The 25,159-nt window shown below is 45.9% G+C and overlaps 2 protein-coding genes across 5 annotated transcripts; both read left to right on the top strand.

Annotated features, from left to right (window-relative positions):
- The first annotated feature begins 1,962 nt into the window (after positions 1 to 1,962).
- SLC35E1 (solute carrier family 35 member E1) lies at positions 1,963 to 9,660 on the top strand. Its single transcript, XM_071727925.1, has 6 exons — positions 1,963 to 2,377; positions 3,188 to 3,258; positions 3,625 to 3,762; positions 4,432 to 4,557; positions 5,060 to 5,305; positions 6,393 to 9,660. Exons 1-6 carry the CDS (start codon positions 1,987 to 1,989, stop codon positions 6,624 to 6,626), a joined length of 1,206 nt encoding a protein of 401 aa, XP_071584026.1. The 5' UTR covers positions 1,963 to 1,986; the 3' UTR covers positions 6,627 to 9,660.
- Positions 9,661 to 11,428: 1,768 nt separating this feature from the next.
- Positions 11,429 to 25,059, top strand: CHERP (calcium homeostasis endoplasmic reticulum protein). 4 transcript variants are annotated; one of them, XM_071727915.1, is made up of 18 exons: positions 11,429 to 11,520; positions 11,980 to 12,153; positions 12,704 to 12,885; positions 13,618 to 13,755; positions 14,237 to 14,388; positions 15,215 to 15,326; positions 15,655 to 15,744; positions 16,319 to 16,556; positions 16,796 to 16,974; positions 17,766 to 18,162; positions 19,970 to 20,208; positions 21,029 to 21,162; positions 21,455 to 21,541; positions 21,793 to 21,942; positions 22,045 to 22,161; positions 22,700 to 22,794; positions 23,284 to 23,469; positions 24,210 to 25,059. In XM_071727915.1, the coding sequence occupies exons 1-18, from the start codon at positions 11,475 to 11,477 to the stop codon at positions 24,245 to 24,247; spliced, it is 2,754 nt and encodes a 917-aa protein (XP_071584016.1). In that variant the 5' UTR covers positions 11,429 to 11,474; the 3' UTR covers positions 24,248 to 25,059. The 4 variants fall into 4 exon arrangements, with proteins under 4 accessions (XP_071584016.1, XP_071584017.1, XP_071584018.1 ...); XM_071727916.1 differs by having other exon boundaries at positions 11,430 to 11,520; positions 24,632 to 25,059; XM_071727917.1 differs by lacking the exon at positions 11,429 to 11,520 and adding an exon at positions 11,767 to 11,875.
- Positions 25,060 to 25,159: the final 100 nt, after the last annotated feature.

The following is a 25,159-nucleotide window of genomic DNA, read 5'->3' as shown; positions in this document are numbered from 1 at the left end:
CTTAAGAATTTCTATTTCTATCAACTGTTGTTGCTTTAACATTTGGGATTGTTTTCTGCAGTCCCCAGTGCTGGGTTTCTGTCCAGGGGAAGAGGAGGGGACATGATACCAAAAACATTTCTGGTTTAGTGATGTGAACTCTCTGTGCTGGATCTTTTTGTGCTTCTGAGGAGAAGAACCTTGGCAAGAGTTCTCCTGCCTTGGAGAACAGAGTCAAGCTCTTGCATGTTTTAAAAAGGGTGTTCCTCAAGGGTATCCATTCAGTTGGTTCATTCCCTGGACTACACCTAATTTGGTTTATTTTGAAGCCACTCTTGTTACAAACCTACTGCTTTTGTGATCTGACTGGTACTGAAATGTGTGGGTGTCTCAAAAATCTTCATTGATGTCTGTTTGCTTCCATGCCTGAAATCTGAGGAGAGTGAAACCACAAAAAGTGTCAACCAAAAAATATTTCCAAGTATATTTTCAGTTTACTTCCATGTTGTCCTTCTGCAGTTGATGAGGTCAAGCAGTGTTTTAGAGCTGGGGAAGGGCTTGCAGTTCAGAAGTTAAGATCTGATGGTGGGGACAGTCACTTGGGAAAATGCTTTTTGTTTCTGTAAAAAACTGCACCTTCTTTTCCCTCACCCCTTCTCCCTTTTTTCCCTGAATGGTCTTTAATTCGGGACAGGGTCTGTGCTCTTTTGGGGCAAATTTCAGGAAATTAACAAAGTGTTACATCACACTTGATAAACCCAACTTTTCCCTCCACTGCTGACATTTCTGATGCAATCTGTGGCCCCTGTGGACCACGCTCAGCGAGCTGATGCCTCAAGTTCACCATTTTCAGATCCCAGCCAGTTCCAGGCAGCAAACTGACCCTGCTGATCTGGCTTTGCTTGAGGGAGTGTCAGGAATTAGAGCCCTTTCCCATGCAAAAGGGGAAAAATGGCTGGAAAAACTCACTCACAATGCAAGCTTTAACTCTTGTTCTGTACCAAGTTTGTTTCTGCTGTAAGGGTCACTTGGATGCCACCCAGGGTGAGACAAGGCTTGACAATCTTTATTTCAGCATGCGAGTATAACCAGTTCTGTGAGCTCCAACAAATGTGACTAAGTTTACAAGGTGATTATTTTATTTTATTTTTTTTGTCAATTTTGTAAACAAGTTCAAATGAAGTTTACCCTGTGCGTATCTGCTGTGTACTCTCATTTTTGCATGAACTTGGTTCCTCTGCCACTGGTTGCTTTCTCCTGCCTGCCTGACAAAATCGGTTCCTCTAAGAGCTCAGGTGAATCCCCTGCCAGTCCCCTTCTTGTCGATGGATGACATGAAATGGCTCATCTGCAAACACCTGGGAATGGCCCTCACCCGAAGTGCAGGTTTTTAGAGGTTTATTCATGATGTGGAGATGCCTTTAAACAGACTGCATGGATGGTGTAGGCTCCAGATCCCCTCCTGCTTGACAGGTACTCACCCGTTTTTCTAACACAGCATTACCCGTTCCTTCAGGGAACTGCAAAGCTCAAGAACGATTCTCACTGCCTTGCATAGGAGCCCTTTGCTCAGTCGCTGGCCCGTGCCCCTTGGCTTTCCTGCGCCACTCTTCAGTGCCTGCCCGGCCTTTTAACACTTCCCATCCCCTCAGGAGCTCTCTGGTGCTGCGAAACCACATCAGAAGAGCGATTTCTGCGTGGCTTTCCCGCACACCTCGCTCTCTCCTGGATTATTTTACCGCCTCAGGCCGCCTCTCAGCCCAGGTTAAGGCACCGTCACTCGGCAGTGCTGGAGCTGGGGGACACCCGGGCTCTGGGGATGCTCGGCCCGGGGAGCTGAGCCGGGCCCGCCCGGGAGGCTCCGGGAGCTCTGCGGGGGCCGCGGACCGGTGAGTGCGGGGCGGGCGCGGAAGTGACGCGAGGGTCGGGTGTCCCCTGCCGGCCCCCGTACCCCGCCCCGCCCCGGGAAGGCCGCGTTGGCGGTGACGTTGAGCGGCGGTGGGAGCCATGGCGGCCCCGCTGGCGGCTGCGGGCGGAGCGGCGGCGGCGGCGGCGGCGGCGGGGAGGGGCGGGCGGGGTCCGGCGCTGCGGGAGGGAGCGCGGGTGTCGGCGCTGTGCCTGGCGTGGTACGGGCTGAGCGCCGGTGGGAACGTGGTGAACAAACTGCTGCTCGGCGGCTTCCCGCGGCCCGTCACCGTCTCTCTCTTCCACATCCTGGGGCTGTGCGGGCTCCTCCCGCCGCTGCTCCGCGCCTGGAGGGTACCGCCCGCCGGCCCGGCCCAGCTGCCGCCCCGCGCTTATCCCCGCTACATCCTGCCCCTCGCCTTCGGCAAGTACTTCGCCTCCGTCTCGGCCCACGTCTCGCTCTGGAGGGTCCCGGTCTCCTACGCGCACACAGGTGAGGCCCGGGGGGCGTGGGGAGGGGGGGCCTGGACCCCGTGGGGTGTCCTCATGCCCGGTGTGTGCCCGGTGGGATGTCCCGGGGCTCGCTGGGTGTCTGTAAGGGCGCCCAGTGCCGTGTCCTGGTCCCCATTGCACCCCGGTACCGGTGCCAGGTGCAGCACCTGGAGCCTGGGACGTGCGGTGCCAGTGCGGTGTCCCCTGTCCCCCTGGGTTCCTGACGTGGTGTCCCCTGTCCCCCTGGGTTCCTGACATGGTGTCCCCTGTCCCTCTGGGTGCTCAGCACAGTGTCCCCTGTCCCTCTGGGTTCCTGACATGGTGTCCCTTGTCCCCCTGGGTTCCTGATGTGGTGTCCCCTGTCCCCCTGGGTTCCTGATGTGGTGTCCCCTGTCCCTCTGGGTGCTCAGCACGGTGTCCCCTGTCCCCCTGGGTTCCTGACACGGTGTCCCCTGTCCCTCTGGGTTCCTGACATGGTGTCCCCTGTCCTCCTGGGTTCCTGACGTGGTGTCCTACACCCCTCTGGCTGCCCAACGTGGTGTCCTGTGTCCCTCTGGGTGCCTGACGTGGTGTCCCTTGTCCCTCTGTGTTCCTGGTGTTGTGTCCTGGAGCACCAGGAACCATCCCGTGTCTTTCCAAGCGCCCATGGCAGTGACAGGGAGAGAGGAGCCAGTGCTGAGGTTCTGGCTTTGTTGGGATGGGGTCTCCTCCTCCCCTCATTCCCCAGCACTCACTCACCCTCTGCTGCTGGTGGCTCCTGGAGGTGGCCCCAAGCTTGGTGTCCCCAGCAGTGTTTTCTTCCTGTTGCCAGTGAAAGCGACGATGCCGATCTGGGTGGTTCTGCTCTCACGGATCATAATGAAGGAGAAGCAGACGACGAAGGTGAGGAGAGGTTTGCTGTGGGTCCTTTTCTTGGTGTTTTTTGTGCTGTGCTCTGCTGGCTGGGGTCAGGAAAGCTCAGGCTCGGCTTCTCTGGGGGGAATTTTGTGATTGGAATTAGGTTACACGGATTTTGCAAGTTCCCTGTTACTGTGGCTGTGCAGATGAGGTGTAAACACTGAGCAGGGGATGCTTTCTGACACACTGGAGTCCCTTAACTCCCTCAGAATACAATATCATAAAAGTTGATCCCTGGTTCTGTTGCTTTATTCTTCCTTCTCCTTTCCTCCCCATACCAGCAGTGTGTATAAACTGAGTTGAAGTGAAAATTCCTGGAAGATGTCAGCTGCTCCTCTGTTTCTCTTCCAGGTGTACTTGTCCCTGATCCCCATAATAACTGGTGTCCTGTTGGCCACTGTCACAGAGCTTTCTTTTGACATGTGGGGACTTATCAGTGCACTTGCTGCTACTCTGTGTTTTTCACTTCAGAACATCTTCTCAAAAAAGGTAATAGTTTTGCTGTTTGTAATGCTGGTCAGCAGCATCATCCTTTAGCAGGATAGTGTGTATTTTCCAGTACATATATTTTTTTTTAATTTTTGAAAGTTAATTTTTATAGTCAAAGAATCCCAAATGAATGGTTGGCTATTTTGTACTCTGTTCTCTGCAGCTGTTGAACCTGTAACTCTGAAAATTGGGCAGAACTAGGAGTTTATCCTGAGCCTTTTCTTTATTCCTCAAAATGGATTCTTTTTTTCTGCTCACAACTTGAGAGCTTAAACCTAACAGATTGTTTGAAAGCTTTCAATGTATCTTGCTGTATCAAATTCTTTGTGGCCTGTGAGTTGGTGTTGACTCTGAGCACTCCTTAAAATGTTGGAACCAAACTGAAAACTTGTGGCTTGAATCTCTTCAGCTACTGAATTATTTCTGGTTTGTAGAGCATTTTAAATGTAGCATTATCTTGTTAATGCTAAGAGAAATGCTCAAGAAATTGTTGTTTTTCAGGTGTTTTCTTTTGGTTATCCTCATAGGAAATTAATCCTATAACAGCATTTACTTATTTTCATAGTTTCTCTCTCATCTGAAGCTGTTTCTGTTACATGGCTCCTGAATCTCCCCTGGTAACATGGACAAAAGCTGCAGAAAAGTCTCTTTGTTTATGGTTTTTGTCAGGTGTTAAGAGATTCCCGAATACATCACCTTCGACTGCTGAACATACTTGGGTGCCATGCTGTCTTCTTCATGATCCCAACGTGGGTTCTGGTGGATCTTTCTTCCTTCTTAGTAGAGAATGACTTGGTAAGTGTTGTATTTGGGAAGCTGCTCACTATTAAGAAAGAAAAGGGGAAAAAAAAAAAATCAACAAACAAGCACGAGGACGCACGCCAAAACAAGTTCAGTGTTTCAGTGTAGTTCCTCACCAGCATGGAAGGAACTGTTGGGAAATACCTGCAAATAGTTTCACAAAACTGTACAAAAAAATAAGCACAGTGTTTACTGTGAGAATTTTTGTCAGGTTTAGAAGGTAGAAGCTCATGTGACAGAGCAAATCTCAGGTATTCGTAGCTGGGGAGAGGAACAAATGTGCCCACCATGAATGTTACAAGTACACAGAGAAAAAATTTCTCAGAGTTGGTAGAAGCATAATGTAAAATACTTGGGTGCTTTTTAGAGTTAAGTTGCAGATGTTCTTCCTATCAAAGGCAGGTAAGAAGTGACTTGAGCTGTATTTGTGTTTCTTTGTCTCTTATCTGAAGCCTGAGCTAATTTTTTTTTCTTGTCATGTTTGCCTTCACACCAGAGCTCGATGTCTCATTGGTCCTGGACCTTGATGCTGCTTATAATCAGTGGATTCTGTAACTTTGCCCAGAACGTCATTGCCTTCAGCATTCTGAACCTGATCAGCCCCCTCAGTTACTCTGTTGCAAATGCCACAAAAAGAATCATGGTGATCACAGTGTCCCTCATAATGCTTCGCAACCCAGTTACCAGCACCAACGTCCTTGGCATGATGACAGCCATCTTAGGGGTCTTCTTATACAACAAGGTGAGGGGTTTATTTCTTTTATTTTTCTATTTATTTTTTTCTTTTATTTTTCTATTTATTTTTTTCTTTTATTTTTCTATTTATTTTTTTCTTTTATTTTCCTATTCTATTTAATTTCTTTTTTTTCTTCTTCTTCAGGAAACTCATTTACTTTGAATTACTTTTTTTTGTACAAGTTAATGCCCAGCAGAATAAGAAGGTAGAAGGCACAGCATAGAACTTCAGTGCTGAGGAGCACACGTGTCACCTCAGCCAAGTGCTCAGCTGCTTTAGGGCTCCAATGAACTAAAGTTTTGATCTTATATTTTATTGAAAAGTGGAGATTGGGAAGTAACTGACTCTCACCTCCTAGGCAAAAGAGCAGCTTACTGAGAGGGCACATGAGAGGAATGAGGTTTGGCTGAGAAGCCACTAATACTTCAGGACTTTAACAGGCACAGACAGTGTGACTGTAAACTGTCTGCTTTTTTCTAGGAATGGGAATGTGGTAGCCGATATCTGAGAAATACTCTCTTTCTTTTTTTTTTTTCTTTCTGTCTGTCTGTCTGTGTCTTTCTGTCTGTGTCTTTCTGTCTGTGTCTTTCTGTCTGTGTCTTTCTGTCTGTGTCTTTCTGTCTGTGTCTTTCTGTCTGTGTCTTTCTGTCTGTCTTTCTGTCTGTCTTTCTGTCTGTCTCTCTGTCTGTCTCTCTGTCTGTCTCTCTGTCTGTCTCTCTGTCTGTCTCTCTGTCTGTCTCTCTGTCTGTCTCTCTGTCTGTCTCTCTGTCTGTCTCTCTGTCTGTCTCTCTGTCTGTCTCTCTGTCTGTCTCTCTGTCTGTCTCTCTGTCTGTCTCTCTGTCTGTCTCTCTGTCTGTCTCTCTGTCTGTCTCTCTGTCTGTCTCTCTGTCTGTCTCTCTGTCTGTCTTTCTGTCTGTCTTTCTGTCTGTCTTTCTGTCTGTCTGTCTGTCTGTCTTTCTGTCTTTCCTAGACAAAATATGATGCAAACCAAGAAGCAAAGAAGCAGCTACTTCCAGTTACAACTGCAGACTGCTTTTTTCTAGGAATGGGAATGTGACATCTAAGAAATACTTTTTTTTCTTTTCTTTCCTAGACAAAATACGATGCAAACCAAGAAGCAAAGAAGCAGCTACTTCCTGTTACAACTGGAGACCTTGTGAATTTGGACCGGCACCGGAACACCCCTGAGAAGTCTCAGAATGGACTGACAGGCTTTGCACAGCACGGGGACTACCAGTACAGCCGAACCAACCTCCTGACAGACCACTTCCAGTACAACCGGCAGAACCACCCAACCACCTACAACCTAAATCGTTTTGATATCTAGAAAGACCCCTGGCAAACAGGTAGAGACTGTGACATCAGGAGTGTCCCCAGCATTATCAGAAACTCTGAGTACATCCATGAATGTAAAGCCATTTTATTGTACAGGTTTTGCAGAAGGGAAGATGCATGTGTAGTGAAAATGGTACAGACCTCCAACTTGTGCTGCACAGGCTGTGACACAGCTAGATCTGACACTGGAACCAGAGGCACAGTGTGTGGCTCTTGTACAGAGATCCTGCTGAAAGGCACATCCAAAACTTCAGAGTAAACTATGCTCTCACTGCTCCTTTTCAGAGGCTGTCAACTGATTATTCTCTTGGCAGCTCATTTCTGGCCAGTATTTTGTTCCCACGCTGGTAAGGTCACCTTTAATTTGTTCTTTAATATGCTTTAATGATACTTTCTTTTAAGGAAAATTTCAAAAAAGAAGTTAAACTAAGGTGTACTTCTGGTTATCAGGGGTTGTCTGTTTGTGGAGGGTGTAAAACAGCTGCAGAAAGGGAGACCTGAGTTCATCTCAAGCAGTCATGAAACTTCAGCTGGGTTTGAGCTACTTTTGTGCCTATGCCTTCAGTTTTTTATGTCAAACCAGAAGAATTTTGGAAAGAGTAGAAAGTAGAGAGATGGATCTCTTTGAGAAGAGTACTCCAGGTCTAGAGAAACAGAATTCTCTAAAATCACTGTTGTCCCAGTCACTGTAGATAACAAACAAACAGCCTAAGATCATGATTGTTTTATGAATAAAGTAGTCCTGTAACTTCAGACATTGCTCTTCCTTGGCAATACAGAAAACACCTTCACAAATAAAGCATTTGGAATAAGACAATTTTTTTTTTTTTTCACTTGCTTCTCACCCGTTCTTCCAAAGCTCTTTTGTTGCTTTAGAAATAGAATGGTTTAAGGTGTTTTCTTCTGTTACATGCATAAATTATGCTCCTTTATATGATTCATATATAATGAATGCATTAATTTGAATAATCACCATTCTTAATTTATTCTTAAATCTATCTTTTTACCCCCTGTTTTTTGTTTTTTTTTTTTTTAAAGTTTCTTAATTACTGCTGCTGGAGTTGCTTTGTGTATTTAGCCTGATTTCCACCTTCCACTGAAAGAAGTGAATTTTGCATCCAGCTCTATTCCTGCAACTCCCCTAGATTGAATAGGAAATTGGTAAGAAAAGGCTTGTAAGGAAAAAAAAGACTTTACAGCAGTAAATAGACAATTTTTGGTTAAAACTGATTGAGTTAGTATAAGTGAACATACTTAATTCTAGACAAGCTGATTTTTGTGTGTCAGATACTTCATTTCTTCATGAAAGGGATTAAACCAGCTGCACTTGGGGTTCACTGAGCCAGGCTGCTACTGCTTTAGCAAAAGAAGATTTTAGGGCCCTAAAGTAATTTAACAGAAAAGCTGTTGTACAGTGAGAGTTTGACAGCATAAGTATTATGTTTTTACTAGACAGGTATTAGATACCAGTTACAAAATTTAGAGTGTGTTACAGAACACTCCACCTATTTATTGCTTTAAAAGTGACCATTTCTGTGACGTGAGATGATGATTTGGCTCCTTTCTGCATAATAAAGAATTTATTTTTAAGTGCAAAGTCAACCTGATCTTGTTCTTTTGGCTGACTGTGGAGGTGGTGACATCAACTGCTTTCCACCAGGCAGTCCAAAAGAGGAAATGGTCCCTTCTGAAACTTCATCTGTGGGTTAAATATGCTGCTAATGTTTGTGAGCAGAACTTCCTTGACTTGACTGGAGTTGAATCTGTTCATGCCAGCTTAGAACTTGGGGTTTTAGTTTAGAAAATCTCAGTAAATTATTCCCTAAATCTGCTTAATAAGAGCAAGATTCTCTGAGATGAAATTGCTTTTGCAGGTTCTAGTGTTGATTTATCTATAATTGTTTCTTTTTAATATGGGAAGGCACCAAATGTGTATTTCTGAGGCTCACTCCCCAGTGTTTAAGTGCTTTTACAGACACATGAAAAGGATTCTGTGGACTCTGGACTTGGATTGGGTTCTGACTCTGCAAAAGAATCATTTGAGGATAAAATATTTAGGCTGGGGTTTTTAAGAGGGGCTGTGGTTCTCCATCTGCTTGCAAAGGGAGCTCTCTGTAAACTGTTAGACTCCTGCAAATCTGTAATTGGGTTCTTTGTGCCTCTGTTTCCCATCTGGAAAATTAAGTTTATTCTTCTCTACTTCACAGAGAAAAAAAAAAAAAAAAAAGTAGCAGTGGAGGCATTCTGTGAGTTCAGCTGTACATGTTCTGGTGTGTAAAACCTTCCAACAGCTGGAGCTGTTACTTGGAACAAAGCTCTACATGCTTTATTCACAGATCAGAGGCTTTATTAAGTATATTCACATTGTTCCCTTTTAAGGAACATAACCACATCTTTTTTGCAGCTCCTCAGAGGAAGCTTGCACTGCACACTTGTGTGCAGTGGCCTTCTTTGAGGGGGCTTTAGCATCAGCCCTTCTTTAGGGCTTTAGCTTAGCTTTTTCTGCCAATAGTAGGGTAGCAGGTGAGGGTTTTCTTCTGAAAATACCTTGTCCCAAATTGCAGACAGGGCTTGTGGCCTCCCTGTGTCTCTGGAATAAAACTACTGGACATGCAGAACAAAAAGGGACTGACCCAAAGCAAGGGTATTACCTGCTGGGGGCACAGAGTGAATCTCTTCCCTGGAGACTGCCTGGCAGTATTTGTGCCCTCCTCGTTCAGGTCTGTGGTCACCAGGGATAATTTTGTGTGCTACAACGTGTAATTAAAGAGTTCAGTGAATTGGTTACTGGAGGTGGTTTTGCTGAGCACCCAAATCCCAGTCCCTAAGCAATACTGCCCATGTTCAGGTAAAGGAAGTTTCTGATGCTGTTGTAATATATATTTTAATCTTGGAGCACTGCAAGATTTTGTTTGGCGAGGTGAAACGTTTGTTTTAACATGGTTTGTAACTTAATGACATATTTAACTGTGTACATAGGTCTGTAGAAAGTATGGAAACACTGGAATAAAAAGGGCATATCTAGACACTGGTGTTTAATGACCCTGTTATTAAATCAGAGAGAAGGGGGTTGGTTTGGGGTGGTTTTTTTCCTTACAGGAAGCTTTGGGAGTGCCACACATAAGTATTTATGGCCACTTGTGAGGAATTGGATTAATGTTTTGCTGTGTGGGTGTGACACCTTTCCAGATGGCTACCTAGACTGAAACTGCAATGATTCAGATGCCACAGTGGCTGAAATCCTTAGCAATGCTTTTGTTTCCATTATGCATTTCTAACATAGACATAAATACATCACAAAATAGGGAATTTTTTTCCCAATAGGGTCGTGGATAGTTCTAGAAATACCAGGGTGAAAGAAACCAACCTGTCCCCGTGACATGTGGGTTTTTTGTTGATGGCTCCACAGGGTATTTGGTGCTCTTTGAAGTTCTCTTGAAAATATTCCCCCCTCCCAGAGTCAATTTTAGTACCCACTAGCAATTGGGGCATCTTTATAATTTGGTAAAATGCTTGTGAATGCTAAATAAAATGGAGGCAATACTTAGGCTTTGTGTAGGGGTACAGTGATTTTTAAAAACAGTGTTGGCAATCTGAGGTCAGCTCATGATTATCCCTGAAGCTCACAACCTTTTTCAGGTGTGTCCAAACCCACGTTTTTCTGATGTAGCATTTTGCAGAAGAAGAAGCTTCTGCCATGTAGCTCCTTGTGAAAAAGGTGCAAGATCAATAAAGGGAAAGTTTTGTTTTTCTGAGGCTTCTATTTCTGAGCCATGTTGTAAGCTGTTAAAAATAATTCTGGAATAGCTTTGTGGCAATGGTACAGGCTGCTGAAACAGATTTGTTAATCCTGAGGTGGCAGGTATGTGATGCAATCACATTAGGTAGATGTGCAAGTGCAAAGACACAGATAGCAGTCACCACCCATCTTCTTTTGTGGTTTATTTTTATGCTGGTACTTTATAAAGTAATGTGAATATGGGTTTGTTGTTTTTTGTTTTTTTTTAAAAAAAAAGCCAACACATTCCTTACTGGCATGGAAACAAATGAGCACTTTTGTATTGTCCTTTTTTTACTTCATCTTCTGGTTCTTTGACATTCTGGATGTTATTTGACTGTGTTACCTGTGACTCACCTGTCATAGCTGCTGCTGAAGCTCCCTCCTTGTGGGAGGACAGGAAGAAGCCACCCTGGTGACTTCCAGCTGCTGGGATTCCTCTGCCTAAAATAAATCAGGTGTTCAGCTGGTTTCTGGAGAACATCTTTGTAAGGTAACTCGCTTCTTGGGCACTTTGTGGAGAAATGATCCAAGCTTGGGGAAAGCAAAACATTTCTAAGCACAAGCTAAGATTGAGCTTGGTCTGGTCTTCTGGGACCTGTGCTGATTTCCTAGACTGGAGACTGGTGTAGAATCGTGATCAGAATCTCTGTTTTATTTTTGTATGTTTGGTTTTCATTTGTTCTTCGGGTACATCCATCTTTATGAGGTTTTGTATTCTCTAGGTGTGGGGTCTTCACAGTGTATGCCTTGTTAAGAATAAAACATTCTGCCTTTTTGTGAGGGGTGTCTGTGAGCGTTACCTGTGTGAGTGGAAATCCTGCCAAGTGTAATTTAATGCCTGAAACTTCAGGCTGCGATTACAGCTCCATGTTGGGATACTCGGGTTTGCCTCTGGCTTCACACAGCTCCCATTTCACACCACACCAAGAGTCTGGAGCTGAAGTGCCGCTAGGACGCCCTGTGCTTCAAGACGAGACAGGTGTTAAATGACTTTATTTTCTTCTAATGCTTTATGTTGATTTCTGCCCGCTGAGCTGCAGCTCGGGGTTTTACAACCAGATGAAGAGCCCGGCAGTGGCGTGGGAGCGATCCGGCGGCTCCGCAGGTACTGGGGGAGAGGCGGAGGAGGAGATCTCCAGCCGGTGCCTCAGCTGCGGGGCGGGGGAGGGCGAGCTGTGGGCCGAGATGGCTCCATCAGCCTGACAGAGCGGCCTGGTCCCGGTCCCGGTGCTGGCTCCGGTGCCGGTCCCGCTCCCGGCTCCGTTCCCGCCTCTCCCCTCAGAGCGCCTCGTGCCGCCCGCGGCGCGCGGGAGGGGTGAAGGAACAGCCTCGCGCCGTCTCCATAGCGACGCGGCCGTAAAGCGCGGCTGCGCGTGGCGCCGGGCGGCACTTCCGGGCGGTGCGGCCTAGCGGCGGGGCCCGTTGTCCCGCAGCCATGGAGATGCCGCTGCCGCCCGAGGGTGAGAGCGGCCCCGGCGGGGCCCGGTGGGAGGGGAAAGGGGGAGAGGGGAACGGGGCGGAGGCGGCGGGACCGGCGGGGTCTGACGGCGCTGCCTTCCCACAGACCAGGAGCTGCGGAATGTCATCGACAAGCTGGCGCAGTTCGTGGCGCGGAACGGGCCCGAGTTCGAGAAGATGACGATGGAGAAGCAGAAGGAGAACCCCAAATTCTCCTTCCTCTTCGGGGGAGACTTCTATGGCTACTACAAGTACAAGCTGGCCCTGGAGCAGCAGCAGCGTGAGTGGGGCCCGCGGCATGTGCGGGGCTGGCGGCTCGGGGCTGCCCAGGGCCTCGGCGGGCTCTGCCTCCCCCCCCCGCCTCTCCTCCCGGGGCCGCTGGTTCCCGGCCCCGCTGCCGGAGCCGCTTTTCTCCCTCCTGGCTGCGCTCTGCCCCGCCAGGACTGGTTTGCAGCCTCTGAGCTCCAGGTATTGGCTGAGCCCGGCCCGCGGCTCTTCACCCACCCCCCCGCTGGCGGGTTCGGAGGCGGCCGGGCCCCAGCGCTGGTACCGGCACTGCGAGGGGACGGAACCGGCAGCCGGAGGGCTCTCGGGAATAGGGTGATCCGCACTCCTGGCCTCGGAGCCATTCCTCGGGAAGCGAGCGAGGGTTTGCTGCCGCTCCTCTGCTGCACCCCCCAGCCTTGGCTGCGCGGTTTTGGTTTTGTTTGAAGCCGTCAGGCAAAGCGAGTGCGGGGGGGCTGGTTCGGATCCAGCCCGGTTTTCACGTGTGGGCTGGTGGTAGCAGTTTTCTCTGAGGCTTTGCTTTAAAAGTTTACTCTGTCTGCTAGTGTTGTGTAAGCAAAGTCAAGATCTGGAGGCTACTGCACAGATCCAGCCCCTGCCACAACCAACTCTCCCACCGGCTGCACCTCTCCCGACTCCTCAGGGAACTCCTTCCGTGGAGGAGCTCATCCAGCAGAGTCAGTGGAACCTGCAGCAGCAGGAGCAGCATCTCCTGGCTATGAGACAGGTTGGTTTCAGATAAACATTCACCTGCTTTATCCTGGACTCTGCTAGGGGCTGTTAGAAATCAGGAGTGAAGGGGAAGAGGATGTTTTCCTCCTGCCTGGTGGTTTTGTGTTGGCCAGGAGAGGAGGGAGTGTTCCTTTGTTCTGTGGCAGATGCAGATCCTTGGAGCAGCTGGGTCAGGAGTGCCAGGAAGATTGAGCTTTGATGCAAACAGCTTCTTCCCAACATGAAAAACCTTGTTGGTTTGCAGAGTGACATAAAGCATGAATCTGTGTTCAGGGTTGCTGGGAGCTGTGGGATATTTGGGCTTCTATCCTGAGGTGGTTTCAGGTTGGATTCAGATTAGGGGTGGAAGGGAACAGGAAGATTTCACCTTGTTGGGCTTTGCAGGCAACATTTTACTGTTAAAGCTACTGGGAACCAGGCTGAAGAGTTCCTGGAGGAAGGCAGTGTGCCTGGGTTGTGTTCTGTACATTTAAGAGTTCCCTGCAATTAATTATTTTTTTTTTCACAATGAAGAGATTTTAGAGGTGGGAATGAGCTGGACTCTTCCTGAAGAGTGATGAGAGTCTCTTCTTCCCAAAACAAATAATTGAAACATCTGTATGTGGTGATCTTTCCTGTAAAAGGTCTTGGTCTTTGAGATGGGTACTGAGGGTTAGGAAAATGGGAGTACAGCAGCTTAGTTCTTCAAAATAATAGTAAGTATATTTTTTAATATTTTTTTTTTCAGGAACAAGTCACATCAGCAGTAGCCCTTGCAATTGAGCAACAAATGCAGAAAGTTTTGGAGGAAACTCAGTTAGATATGAACGAATTTGACAACTTGTTGCAGCCAATCATTGACACCTGTACAAAAGATGCAATCTCAGTAAGTGACCTAAAACTGAGCAGTGAACTGGTGCTCTTGTGGATTAAATACAATCTGCATTTTGAGCTTGTGCAGTGAACAGCAGTTTTCTTTGTGTAGTGAGAGGGAAGTGGTTTCAGACTTGAAGAGGGGAGATTTAGGTTGGACATGAGGAAAAAATTCCTTAATTTGAGGCTAGGGAGCCCCTGGCACAGGCTGCCCAAGGAAGCTGTGGCTGCCCCATCCCTGGCAGTGTTGAAGTTCAGGTTGGATGGGGCTTGGAGCACCCTGGGCTGGTGGGAGGTGTCCTTGAACATGCAGGGGTTGGAACTGGATGAGTTTTAAGGATCTTTAAGGTCCCTTCCAACCCAAACCGCTCCATGATTCTTTTCTCTCGCGGTCGGTGGGGTGACAGCTGTTACTTGAAAATTCCTTGGAGTTCTTGGGAGCCCATAACGATGGGAACACGTTAGAATAACTTCATATACTTTGTTTTTCTGAGGCTGGCAAGAACTGGATGTTTAGTAATGCAAAGTCTCCTGCCCACTGTGAGCTGATGGCCGGGCACCTGCGGAACCGCATCACGGCCGAGGGAGCTCACTTCGAGCTCCGCTTGCACCTCATCTACTTAATTAATGATGTCTTGCATCACTGGTAAGAGTTAATGGGGGATTTATGCTTTGGGTAGTTTAAGACTCTCTGTTCAAGGACAGGGAAGTGCTTGAAAGAGTCCAGCGCAGAGCTACTGAGATGATTAAGGGAGTGGAGCATCTCCCTTATGAGGAAAGGCTGAGGGAGCTGGGTCTCTTTAGTTTGGAGAAAAGGAGACTGAGGGGTGACCTCATCAATGTTTTCAAATATGTAAGGGGTGAGTGTCAGGGAGATGGAGTTAGGCTTTTCTCAGTGGTGACCAGTGATAGGACAAGGGGTAATGGGTGTAAATTGGAGCATAGGAGGTTCAAGTTGAATATCAGAAAAAATTTTTTTACTGTAAGGGTGACAGAGCCCTGGAACAGGCTGCCCAGGGGGGTTGTGGAGTCTCCTTCACTGGAGACATTCAAAACCCACCTGGACACGTTCCTAGGGGATGTACTCTAGGGGGCCCTGCTCTGGCAGGGGGGGTTGGACTAGATGATCTTTGAGGTCCCTTCCAACCCCTAGGATTCTATGATTCTATGATTCTCTGGCAGGTGCATTTTTAGGTTGACTTGTCATTTTTAATGCATTATATTTAGCAGCTGCCTTAGGGGGCTGTAGCTGGCACAGAGACCGAGTGGTTTGGTCATCAGTGCAGCTTTATTCTGCTTTGTGGGGGTTTTTCCTCCAGAATGAGGATTTACAGAAAAAATGTAAAGGGAGGGAACTGTCTATTTTATGAGCCCTCTACTTGTAGTATAGCAGGAGTTGGGGTGAATTGAATATTGCAAAGCTCTTGGTGGTACAGTGAAAAGCAGGAACTCTTCCCATTTCTTTCCTGAAGCCAACGGAAGCAAGCTCGGGATCTGCTGGCTGCTTTACAGAAGGTGGTTGTGCCCATTTATTGTACCAGTTTTCTAGCAGTGGAGGAGGATAAGCAACAGAAAATTGCCAGAGTGAGTATCTGGTTTTGGTTTAACTGTATGCTTTGCTTTGCTGGGTCAGGGCTAGGGAGATTCACAACTATGGTGATGGAAGAGGACCACTGACATTTTTCTAGTGTGGTTTTGCTGTCACAGGATGTGCTTAATTTAATGTTCAAACTAGAATTTAGAAGTACCTAGGCTTTATTTAAAATTAAGCATAAATACCCCTGAATCTTCTGTGGTTCAAAGGCATGAGCTGAAGTCCTAGGTCTTTTGACAAAGCTAAATAAAAATGATGTGCCTCGATTTTCCTCTTGCTCATAATATCTAAAACCTTTTTGCTCTTAAATTTATGCAGCTCCTTCAACTATGGGAGAAAAATGGGTACTTTGATGAGTCAATCATTCAGCAGTTACAGAGCCCAGCTCTTGGACTTGGCCAGTACCAGGTTAGCCACAAAAGAGAAGTAACAGCTTTGTTATTCCTGTAAATGTTTTGAAAACAAATTTAGGAAATGTTTTCCTTTTTTGAAAGTTAATTATTCATCTTCCCCCCCTTGAAGTTGGGTACAAGTGATTAGAAAAATAATGTAAAACATAACATTGTTATTTCAAACATGCTGATACAGTCCCAAAGAGTCTGTTGGTATTTGTAGCACTGCAGTCCTGTGCATATTTGACAGTGTGAAAGTGAATGTTTGCTAAAAAGGAAATTTTAAGTTGTGTAAAAACTGTTGTGGCAGCAAGAACTGTTAATTTTTAGCACTAATAATGAATGCTGTTGATTTTAGCTGCATTTGACAGCTGGGCATGAATATAGAGAGGGGACTCCAGCCTGCAGAGAATAGTTTGGAAATCTTTGCAGAGCTTCATCCTGTGACTGGGTCCTTCTGCCAGGAGGTTGTCTGGCATTCTTCTGCATTTTTTTGGGAAGGGGTGGAGACAATATTGGAGATACTGAATGAGAAATTAGGGTAACTGTGCTAGGTATGGTGTTTTATCTCATTTATCTCATTTTACCAGGCAAATTTGATCACTGAATATGCAACAGTAGTACAGCCTGTCCAGGTTGCCTTCCAACAGCAGATACAGAACCTGAAAACTCAACATGAAGAGTTTGTAAACAGTTTAACACAGCAGCAGCAGCAGCAGCAAATACAAATCCCACCACTGGAGAATGAGGTGAAATCCACACCCCCTCCTCAGGCCCCCCCAGCAGCACCAGCCTCAGCTCCACCATCTGCTCCAGTTACACAAGCAGGTAGTGACCTGTCCTGGGGCCCTCAGCAGAAACCAGTGGATGTAAAAATGTAAATGAATGTAAAAAGAACCAAAGAGATGAATGTTAAATGAATCAGAAATCCTCTGTCCCAGTAAGAGATTTCTGCAGAATGTTTACATGACAGCAACATTCAGATGGAGCCTTTTGTGGGTGTGCTGGGGTTTTATCAACTCCACACATCCTGTATCCTTATGTAATAGTCTCCCTTTTGGTTTCAGATGATGGTAAATCTCAGCTGCCTCTACCTGGGTCCACAGACTATGACACAACAGGCTCTGGAGTGCAGGATCCTGCCTCTGGTGGCCCACGTGGCCCTGGTTCTCATGATCAGATTCCTCCCAATAAACCCCCCTGGTTTGACCAGCCTCACCCTGTTGCACCATGGGGTCAGCAACAGGTAAGAAACAAAGCTCTGAGACAAGATGCTGAGATTGAGTGCTCATTTCAGTTTTGAGAGTGTTGTGGCAAGCTGTGGAAGCTAGAAATCCAGATTCAAATGCCAAGCTTGCTTATTCTTAGCCTGGTTGCAGGCAAATTATAGATTGTACCTCAGTTTGTTCACCATGATGCTTTCCCTATGAAAAAGCAGAACAGGAAGCTCTGTCCTGAGCACAGAGTTGTTTGGCTCAGTAACACTTTGTTCTTTGGAGCTGAAGTTGCTCAGACCTTGCAATCATAAACTTCCTTCACCTGTGTGTGCTGCCTACAGACTGTAGTTACTTCAGAAAGTAACTACTACTACAAAAAGGTAGATTGGTTTTATGTTCTTTGGAGCTGAAGTTACTCAGACCTTGCAGTCATAGTTCCTTCACCTGTGTGTGCTGCCTACAGACTGTAGCTACTTTAAAAAGTCACTACTACTACTTGAAAAATGTAGATTGGTTTTATGTTCTTTGGAGCTGAAGTTGCTCAGACCTTGCAGTCATAGTTTCTTCATTGTGTGTGCTGCCTACAGACTGTAGTTACTTCAGAAAGTCACTACTACTACTTGAAAAATGTAGATTGGTTTTATGTTCTTTGGAGCTGAAGTTGCTCAGACCTTGCAGTCATAGTTCCTTCACCTGTGTGTGCTGCCTACAGACTGTAGCTACTTTAAAAAGTCACTACTGCTATTTTAAAAAGGTAGATTGGTTTTACAGCATTTTTTTATTGTAGCCTCATGACCAGGCTTCCTTTCTTCACCACCAGGGCCCACCTCACTGTCCTCCCTGGAATAACAACCACGAGGGGATGTGGAACGAGCAGAGAGATCAAGGCTGGAACAACCAGCGAGAGACACCTTGGAACAACCAGCCCGATCCCTCTTGGAACAACCAGTTTGAAGCCCCCTGGAACAACCAGCACGAACAACCTCCATGGGGTGGGGGTCAGAGGGAACCTCCATTTCGAATGCAGCGGCCACCTCACTTCAGGGGCCCATTTCCTCCACATCAGCAACATCCCCAATTCAACCAGCCCCCGCATCCGCATAATTTCAACCGCTTTCCACCTCGCTTCATGCAGGATGATTTTCCACCTCGCCATCCCTTTGAAAGGCCTCCTTATCCTCATCGGTTTGATTACCCCCAGGGGGATTTTCCTCAAGGTAAAGTGTGTCCCAGGCCAGGTTTTCTTACCCTGCAGTGCTGCTTGCCGTTAGAAAATTGAGTGTTGTGGGCTGACAGCTTATTCTTGGTGGACTGCTCTGATTTTTATTTTTGTTTTCCTGAGAAATGATGCTGAGTTTGGGGGTTTGGGAAACTCCTGCTGACAGCTGAGGAGGAAAAAAGTGTAGAGTTGGAGGCTTCCTTGCTTTCTGAGTCTACCTTCCCTACCAGATGCAGATAAACAGAGGTCATACTCCAAACTCCAGTCAGCATCTCTACAGGCACCCCTTTTGTGACTATTTCACTTGAAAAATAGTAAACTCAAAGGTGAGGAGCAGCATTGGCTTGTAAATTCAACCTCCTGCACATCAGGCCATAGATGAGGGCTCTTCAGCTCTGCCCTCCATGGATGGAGGGAGGTAGAGGAATCCAGCAGGAAGCATTTGTTCTGTGCATACATTCATCCATGGCTTTCTTCTGCTTCTGCTGAGAACCTCTCAGCCTGCTTTATAGTGCTGTGCTCTGGTAGTGTCTGGTGAAATGATCCTTTTCCTCCAGGTCCTTCTTGATTGGTTTGCTGGCAGACTGGGATGTCTGAGAGTGTTGTTGCTGCTCTGCTTGCCTGGCTTTGTGGCTCAGATTTGGCTGCTGGCTTCGTCCAGAAGTCTGGTGTAGTTCTGGCCTGGTGCAGTTTCTGTTTCACGTGCAGAAGTTCTGATTATTCTGGAATGATCCTTATCAATGTAAAGTCTAAAGATCACCCTGGTTTTGTGTGACAAACCACTTCAAAGAGCAGTTCTGTTGCTATGGAGGAGTTGCTGTATTAAGCTTAAAAAATTCTCAGTTCCCCAAGGCCAAAAAACATTGAAAACCCATGAATTAGAGCCTATATATTTAGGATTGTGATTCATCTCTTCTGTTGAGATTGTTTTATTTCTTTGGTTGGGTGCTTTTGAGAGCTGTGGTAGTGAGTATGGAAAACAGCTTTTCTTGCCCTGGGGGAATGAAGGTTTAAGCTGAGAAAAGATGCTCTGTTTTGGGCTGTAGTGGGTGATGCAAAACATCTGTTCCAAGTGAAGTTGCTGGAGGAGGGGATCTTCTAAAACAGGTGGCTAAAATCAGGAAAGCAGTGGAGCAACACAGACTGTGTCCTGATGAAGATGAGCAGTCCTGGCTGAAGATTGGGCTTTTCCTTGCAAAACTGTTGGTCCTGCTGCTGATGTTGGTTTCCAGTCTTGCATTTTCTCTGTCCAGGGATTGGATAGGTGCCATTCACTTCTCTAATTTACCATGATATTATCTCTTCTCAAAATGCCTCTTTAAACACCAGTATTTTCTTATCACCTACTCATGTGAGTTAATTCCTGCTATCATTACTTCATTATGTATGTTAATTAGGCACAGAGACAGAATTAATTACAGGTCCCTGCTAAGCCATGAGTGTGTATTTAGCTTTCAGAAATAGATCCCTGCTGCATCTTAGACCTTTTGTTCTTGAGTGCATCTTTCTTGTGGTATCTTTTGACCACAGTGTGTCCCAAAATAAGCAGTGGCCAAGGGTTAAAGTTGTCTTGAGAGGGGTTGCTCTGGCCAGGGAGGGAGATGAGCTGCAAGATATTTATGTGTGGACCTGTAGGAGGCCTCTAGGTCTTTGGTTCTTTGCTTTTCTGAATCTACAAGGCTCTGGGTGCCAAGATTGGTTTGTTTTTTTTTTTTTTTTTGATAAATGCACTTACTGGAGTACAGTTTTGCTTGCCTTCCTTTCTCTGTAGCTAAATAAAATGTTTTAACCCTCCCATTCTGCAGAAATTGGACCTCCTCATCATCACCCTGGTCACAGATTGCCTCATCCTGGAATCAGTGAGCATCCTCCCTGGGGAGGGCCACAGCACCCTGATTTTGGGCCTCCTCCACATGGGTTTAATGGGCAACCTCCTCACATGAGGAGACAAGGTCCCCCTCACATGAACCACGATGATCCCAGCCTGGTGCCAAATGTTCCCTACTTTGATCTTCCTGCAGGACTGATGGCTCCACTTGTAAAAGTAAGTGCTTGTGATGGGCCCTGCTGAGCAGGATTCAAAGATCAAAATCCCATGGTCAAGATTAGGGACAGTTTAATGTGTGGGAATGTATCATTACCAATCCTTCCATCCACCAGCCAGAGTTATTGTATACAATGCAGGAGTGTGGGGAAGAAAGTAGTGAAAATGGTAACATTTTCAAGTGTTTTCTGCTAGTGAAAGCTGGTTGAGCTCATATATGTGAAAGAAGAACTTACCCTTGAAAATCTTACCTGCATTTTTAGAAAATTGAAATTTACAGATGGGCAGAGGGACCTTGCAGTTCTGATGTGACCACTGTACTAGTTTTTGGTATTCTAACTTCTGAATTTTTACAAAGATGTTTGGCAACACTAATGTTAAATCTACAAAGAATGAAAAAGAACAGGAACTGCATCTGTAGCAGCACCCTCAGGGTTATACACATTTATGCATTCTGTCCTTGAGATGAACAAATAGGTCTTTTCCATCTCTACCTTCCTGTTACTCTCAGTGTACACCAGCTTTTGCCAGGCTTCCATCCAGCCACTGTTACCACAAAGGTGGATAGATGAGAGCTGCATTTTATCTACCTGGCCATCCAGTTAACCCTCTGACCTCTGTGTAGTGCTGGCTGTTCTCTCAGAACTCAAAATGGTAGTGACAGCACGAGAAACCATGGGCTCAGCTGCAGAACCCTTATTTCTGGACCATTTCCCTAAATCCACTAGTGAAATGTGAGGTGCCTACACAGTTAAATCTGTATTTCTCTCTTCAAGCAGCAACCCTGTGTCACAAATGTAATTTGTTTTGTTTCTGGCAGCTTGAAGATCATGAGTATAAACCTTTAGATCCTAAAGATATACGTCTTCCACCCCCAATGCCCCCCAGTGAGAGACTGCTGGCTGCGGTTGAGGCATTTTATAGCCCACCATCTCATGACAGGCCTAGAAACAGGTAAGAGTAGGGATAGCTAACAACATGGTAAGGAAAATGCCCTAAGTAGCTCTCTCAAACCACAAAGTGCCTCTCTCTTCCATCACCTGTGTCTTGGTTCTTCTCATGCTGAAATATGAGTGCTCTTGTATTTCGGACTGCCCATGCTGTTTGATCACACACTGAGATCTGTGAGATCTTTTTGCCCTGGCCTTTTTGTTCCCTACAAAATCCAGCAGCAATCCTGAATGTCTCCCTTGATCCAAGTGGCATTTTACAGACCTTGGTTCTATGTGTGGTTGATTCATTGCAGTGAAGGTTGGGAGCAGAACGGACTCTATGAATTCTTCAGAGCAAAAATGCGAGCGAGGCGGAGGAAAGGTCAGGAGAAGAGAAATAGGTGAGAGATTCTCTCTGCTGCCTGCTGGCACGTTCTCTTCTTTTGGATGGTGCTGGGAATACCTCGGGCTAAAAGCAGGGGAAAGTCTGGTCAGCAATATTTCTGTTATCTGCAGAAAAGTTTTTGCCACACCAGGTTTCCCTGGGCTGTCTGCAGAACTACTTGTGTGTAAAACGAATTGGATCAGAAGCACTTTTACATTTCTCCTGCTCCTCCCAGGACTTTCACTGGGCTTTCTCTGCTTTTTTCAGTGGGCCCTCTCGGTCTCGCAGTCGGTCCAAGAGCCGGGGTCGCTCCTCCTCCCGGTCCAACTCCCGATCTTCAAAATCCTCTGGTTCCTACTCGAGGTCCCGCTCCCGCTCCTGCTCTCGCTCCCGATCCTATTCCCGCTCTCAGTCCAGGTAGGGTGCAGTGGGCTTGAACCTTGTTGGGGGTGTGAAGGAGGAACTCTGGCTGGTGCTGGGGTACTTTGTGCACCTGACCCCCCGTTGCTGCCCTTGCAGGAGCAGGAGCAGATCCCGTTCTTCTCACAGCCGCTCGCGCTCGCGGTCACGATCCAGATCGAAGTCGTATTCGCCAGGGAGGCGGCGCCGCTCCCGCTCCCGCAGCCCCACCCCTCCGTAAGCTGCCCTTGCTTTCTCTGTTTTTTGTTTGTTTGTTTGTGTTTTGTTGTTTTTTTTTTTCTGTTATTTTTGTTTGTTTGCTTGTTGTCTTTTTGGTTTTGACCTGGGTTGTTCTGGGAAAGCACCACTGAGGGTGCTTTCCTCACCAGCTTTCCTCACATGTTAAGCGTTTCAACAAATAGAAAAAGAAGAGGGAAAGCAGATTTAGAAGCTATTTTTATGCTTGTAGAGAGAATGCTTACAGTTTTGTGGTGGCTTTTTGTTGGAACAAAACACTGTGAAGCTCTAAAGGCCTTGTGTGCCTTCCTAGGAAGCAGGAGAAATCTCCAAATCCTCTCAGGAGGCCTGGTATGATTGATTTCCCTTGTACTGAGCAGCAGGTCCAGTGTTTGTGGCACTTTAGAACTCCACAATCCATAAATTTCTAACAGAACAGCTTAGAGAGTGGATGTTAATGATTAGCAGAATGTTAATGACCTTGCTTTGTGTCAGAACAGGGTCACTTGTTCTTAATTTGTTCTTTTTATTCCCTCAGTTCTTCTGCTGGTCTGGGCTCCAGTTCTGGGCCTCCTATACCAGAATCAAGACTTGGAGAAGAAAATAAAGGTCATCAAATGCTAGTGAAAATGGGTAAGATGCTGTTCTGGAACCTTGCACAAGCCAAGGAACAAAATCAGGCCCTCTTGGATACAGTTAATTACTGCATGCTCGTAATTATTCCAAGGGCAGCTGAAGGATATTCATAGAAGCACATAGAACATGGAGCAGAGGTGGTGGTAGTTGCCTTTCAGGGAAGGATCTGGAAGGACAGGTGTGAGTTTGGCATCAGAATTAGGCTCCCCAAGGTGTTTCTTCTCCCTGTGGACAGGACAGGTTGGGCTTATGCTTCCTTTTGCTCTCTGGAAGGTTTTTAGGGCTTGTGCTGATGTCTGTCAGCTCCCAGATCTTTGTGTATAGATATTTTTGAAGCCTGGATGTTGTTTCAGGCTCTCTGTTACTATCCTGCTGTATGGAAATGACAGTTCCTCTGGTTGCTTCCTAAATGTCCAAGTTTGTCTTGAGAATTCTAGTAATTAAATAACAAAAATAGCTACAAAATTGTAATATTCCTGTCTGCAGGATGGAGTGGATCTGGTGGACTGGGAGCTAAGGAACAAGGAATTCAGGATCCAATTAAAGGAGGGGATATCCGAGACAAATGGGATCAGTATAAAGGAGTGGGAGTGGCATTAGATGATCCTTATGAAAACTACAGAAGAAATAAAAGTTATTCCTTTATTGCACGCATGAAGGCCAGAGATGAATGTAAGTGACTGTTTCTCAGCAATTTTAAAAACTGTGCAGACCTGATAGTGATTTTGTCCTATTTACTGTAGATTGTAATCTCAAAAGACTTGTAACTCTTTAATTTTTATGTTATGGGTACAGTAAAACAAGAGGTAAGTAGACATACACTCTGATTACTCAGGGCTGTGTTGTGTTCTTACTGGTGAAACATTGATAAATTAACCTGTTCTGTGTAAGCCACTTGTGGGCTGCAGTATCAAGAAGCTGCAGCCCAGAATTTTACCCTTCAAAAAGAGGAGCAAACCCAAAGGTAGCAAAGAGAGTGATGCCAGAGGAGGGTTGGCTGCTGGAGCAGGGAGGTCTTTGTGGTTGGAATGGAGTCAAACCACACTTACTGTCCAGCCCTGCCCAATTAGCACCAATTAGAACCAGCAATAAATCCACTGTAGTGCAGGAAGGGTTCAGAAAAAACAGAGGAGGTGCTTAGGAGATGAAAACCATTTCCCAAATGTTGGATTTTTTGCAGAGAGTCTGTGTTCTATAGAACTGCACTTGCCAATGATTAAAAGGAGAAAAATTTGGCATGCTAAATCAAGTCACTTCTACCCATGTCTGCACTAGATCTGTGTAATCAAATGGGTTCAAATAAAGCCCAGAAGGAAAAACTCCTTATCAATAGAGCCCTCATTCCATGAAACATTTCAGCCAGCTTTAGGTAACTGCAGAATGTGTAAGAACTCTTTTCCCTATTGTTTCAGTGAAGCGTGAAACGCAAGACCCTCCACCACCTGAATAAGACTCTCTGAAGAAAGATGTCTTGCATCTTCTACAAAACATTAAACTTGTATAAATCCGGATTAAAGTCTGGAGGAAGTGACAAAATGAATTACTTTTTAAAAGTATGGTGAAAAATGGAAAGCTCTGACATGTACTTCAACACTTGTCGTTTAGCGTTTAAAAAAAGGCCACTCCTAACAAGGACATGTCAAGCAAGTTTAAGAATTTCCATTTATTTTGCAAAATTTTTTTAATTAGTTCCCCATTTTATACTAGAATTAACCCCCAGTCAAACTCTCCCTGGTGTAGGACTGTGATTCATTCATTCCTGTGGAATACAGACGTGATCTGCTGTGGTTGTATGTTCTCTAGTTCCATAATGTATGTTTATTTCTCTCAAAAGGTTAATTCTAATTGAAGTGGAGGGGTGCTGCCTTGGGATCAAGTCAGACTGATGCTGAGCAGTGTATCCTAATGTCTAAATGGGGAATGAAGCCTCTAGTTCCAGTACAGGTGACCTATGAGCACTGTGCAAGCTTGTTAGAACCTACCATACAACTTAACACCCCTACACACCAGCTGCTGCAGTCCCAACTCTGGTCAGAACACGAGGGTTAAACTCTTGTTTTTGGAGGGATGTTCAATGCTTTGTAATGGGAGCCATTCTTTAAGCTTTTTATATTTTTGTATATACCCTTTAATAAAAGCTAATTAGTTGAATTAGAAGAGAATTCATTTTCTCTGCAAGTTTCTAACAGCGAAAGATTTGTGGAAACTTCCTTTCATCTAAATGAGGAAAGAAAAATAAAAAATAATTAAAAAAAAAAAAAAGAGCAAGAAACTTTTGTAACTGTTTCCAGAGACCACCAGCTCCAGCTGTTAGGCCTTGACACTGCACTTCCACTCCACAGGTCTGCGTGGTGGTCACCTC

The sequence above is a fragment of the Heliangelus exortis genome, chromosome 28, assembly GCF_036169615.1.
Source record: "Heliangelus exortis chromosome 28, bHelExo1.hap1, whole genome shotgun sequence".
Taxonomy (NCBI): domain Eukaryota; kingdom Metazoa; phylum Chordata; class Aves; order Apodiformes; family Trochilidae; genus Heliangelus; species Heliangelus exortis.
This window is presented reverse-complemented; position numbering and strand designations above follow the sequence as displayed.

Coding starts and splice junctions, on each gene's coding strand:
- SLC35E1 (XM_071727925.1), top strand. CDS start 1,987: ATGGCGGCCCCGCTGGCGGCTGCGGGCGGAGCGGCGGCGGCGGCGGCG. Junction 3,259..3,624: donor AGGAGAAGCAGACGACGAAG/GTGAGGAGAGGT, acceptor TTTCTCTTCCAG/GTGTACTTGTCCCTGATCCC. Junction 3,763..4,431: donor AGAACATCTTCTCAAAAAAG/GTAATAGTTTTG, acceptor GGTTTTTGTCAG/GTGTTAAGAGATTCCCGAAT.
- CHERP (XM_071727915.1), top strand. CDS start 11,475: ATGAAGAGCCCGGCAGTGGCGTGGGAGCGATCCGGCGGCTCCGCAG. Junction 12,886..13,617: donor ATCTCCTGGCTATGAGACAG/GTTGGTTTCAGA, acceptor TTTTTTTTTCAG/GAACAAGTCACATCAGCAGT. Junction 23,470..24,209: donor CATGAAGGCCAGAGATGAAT/GTAAGTGACTGT, acceptor CTATTGTTTCAG/TGAAGCGTGAAACGCAAGAC.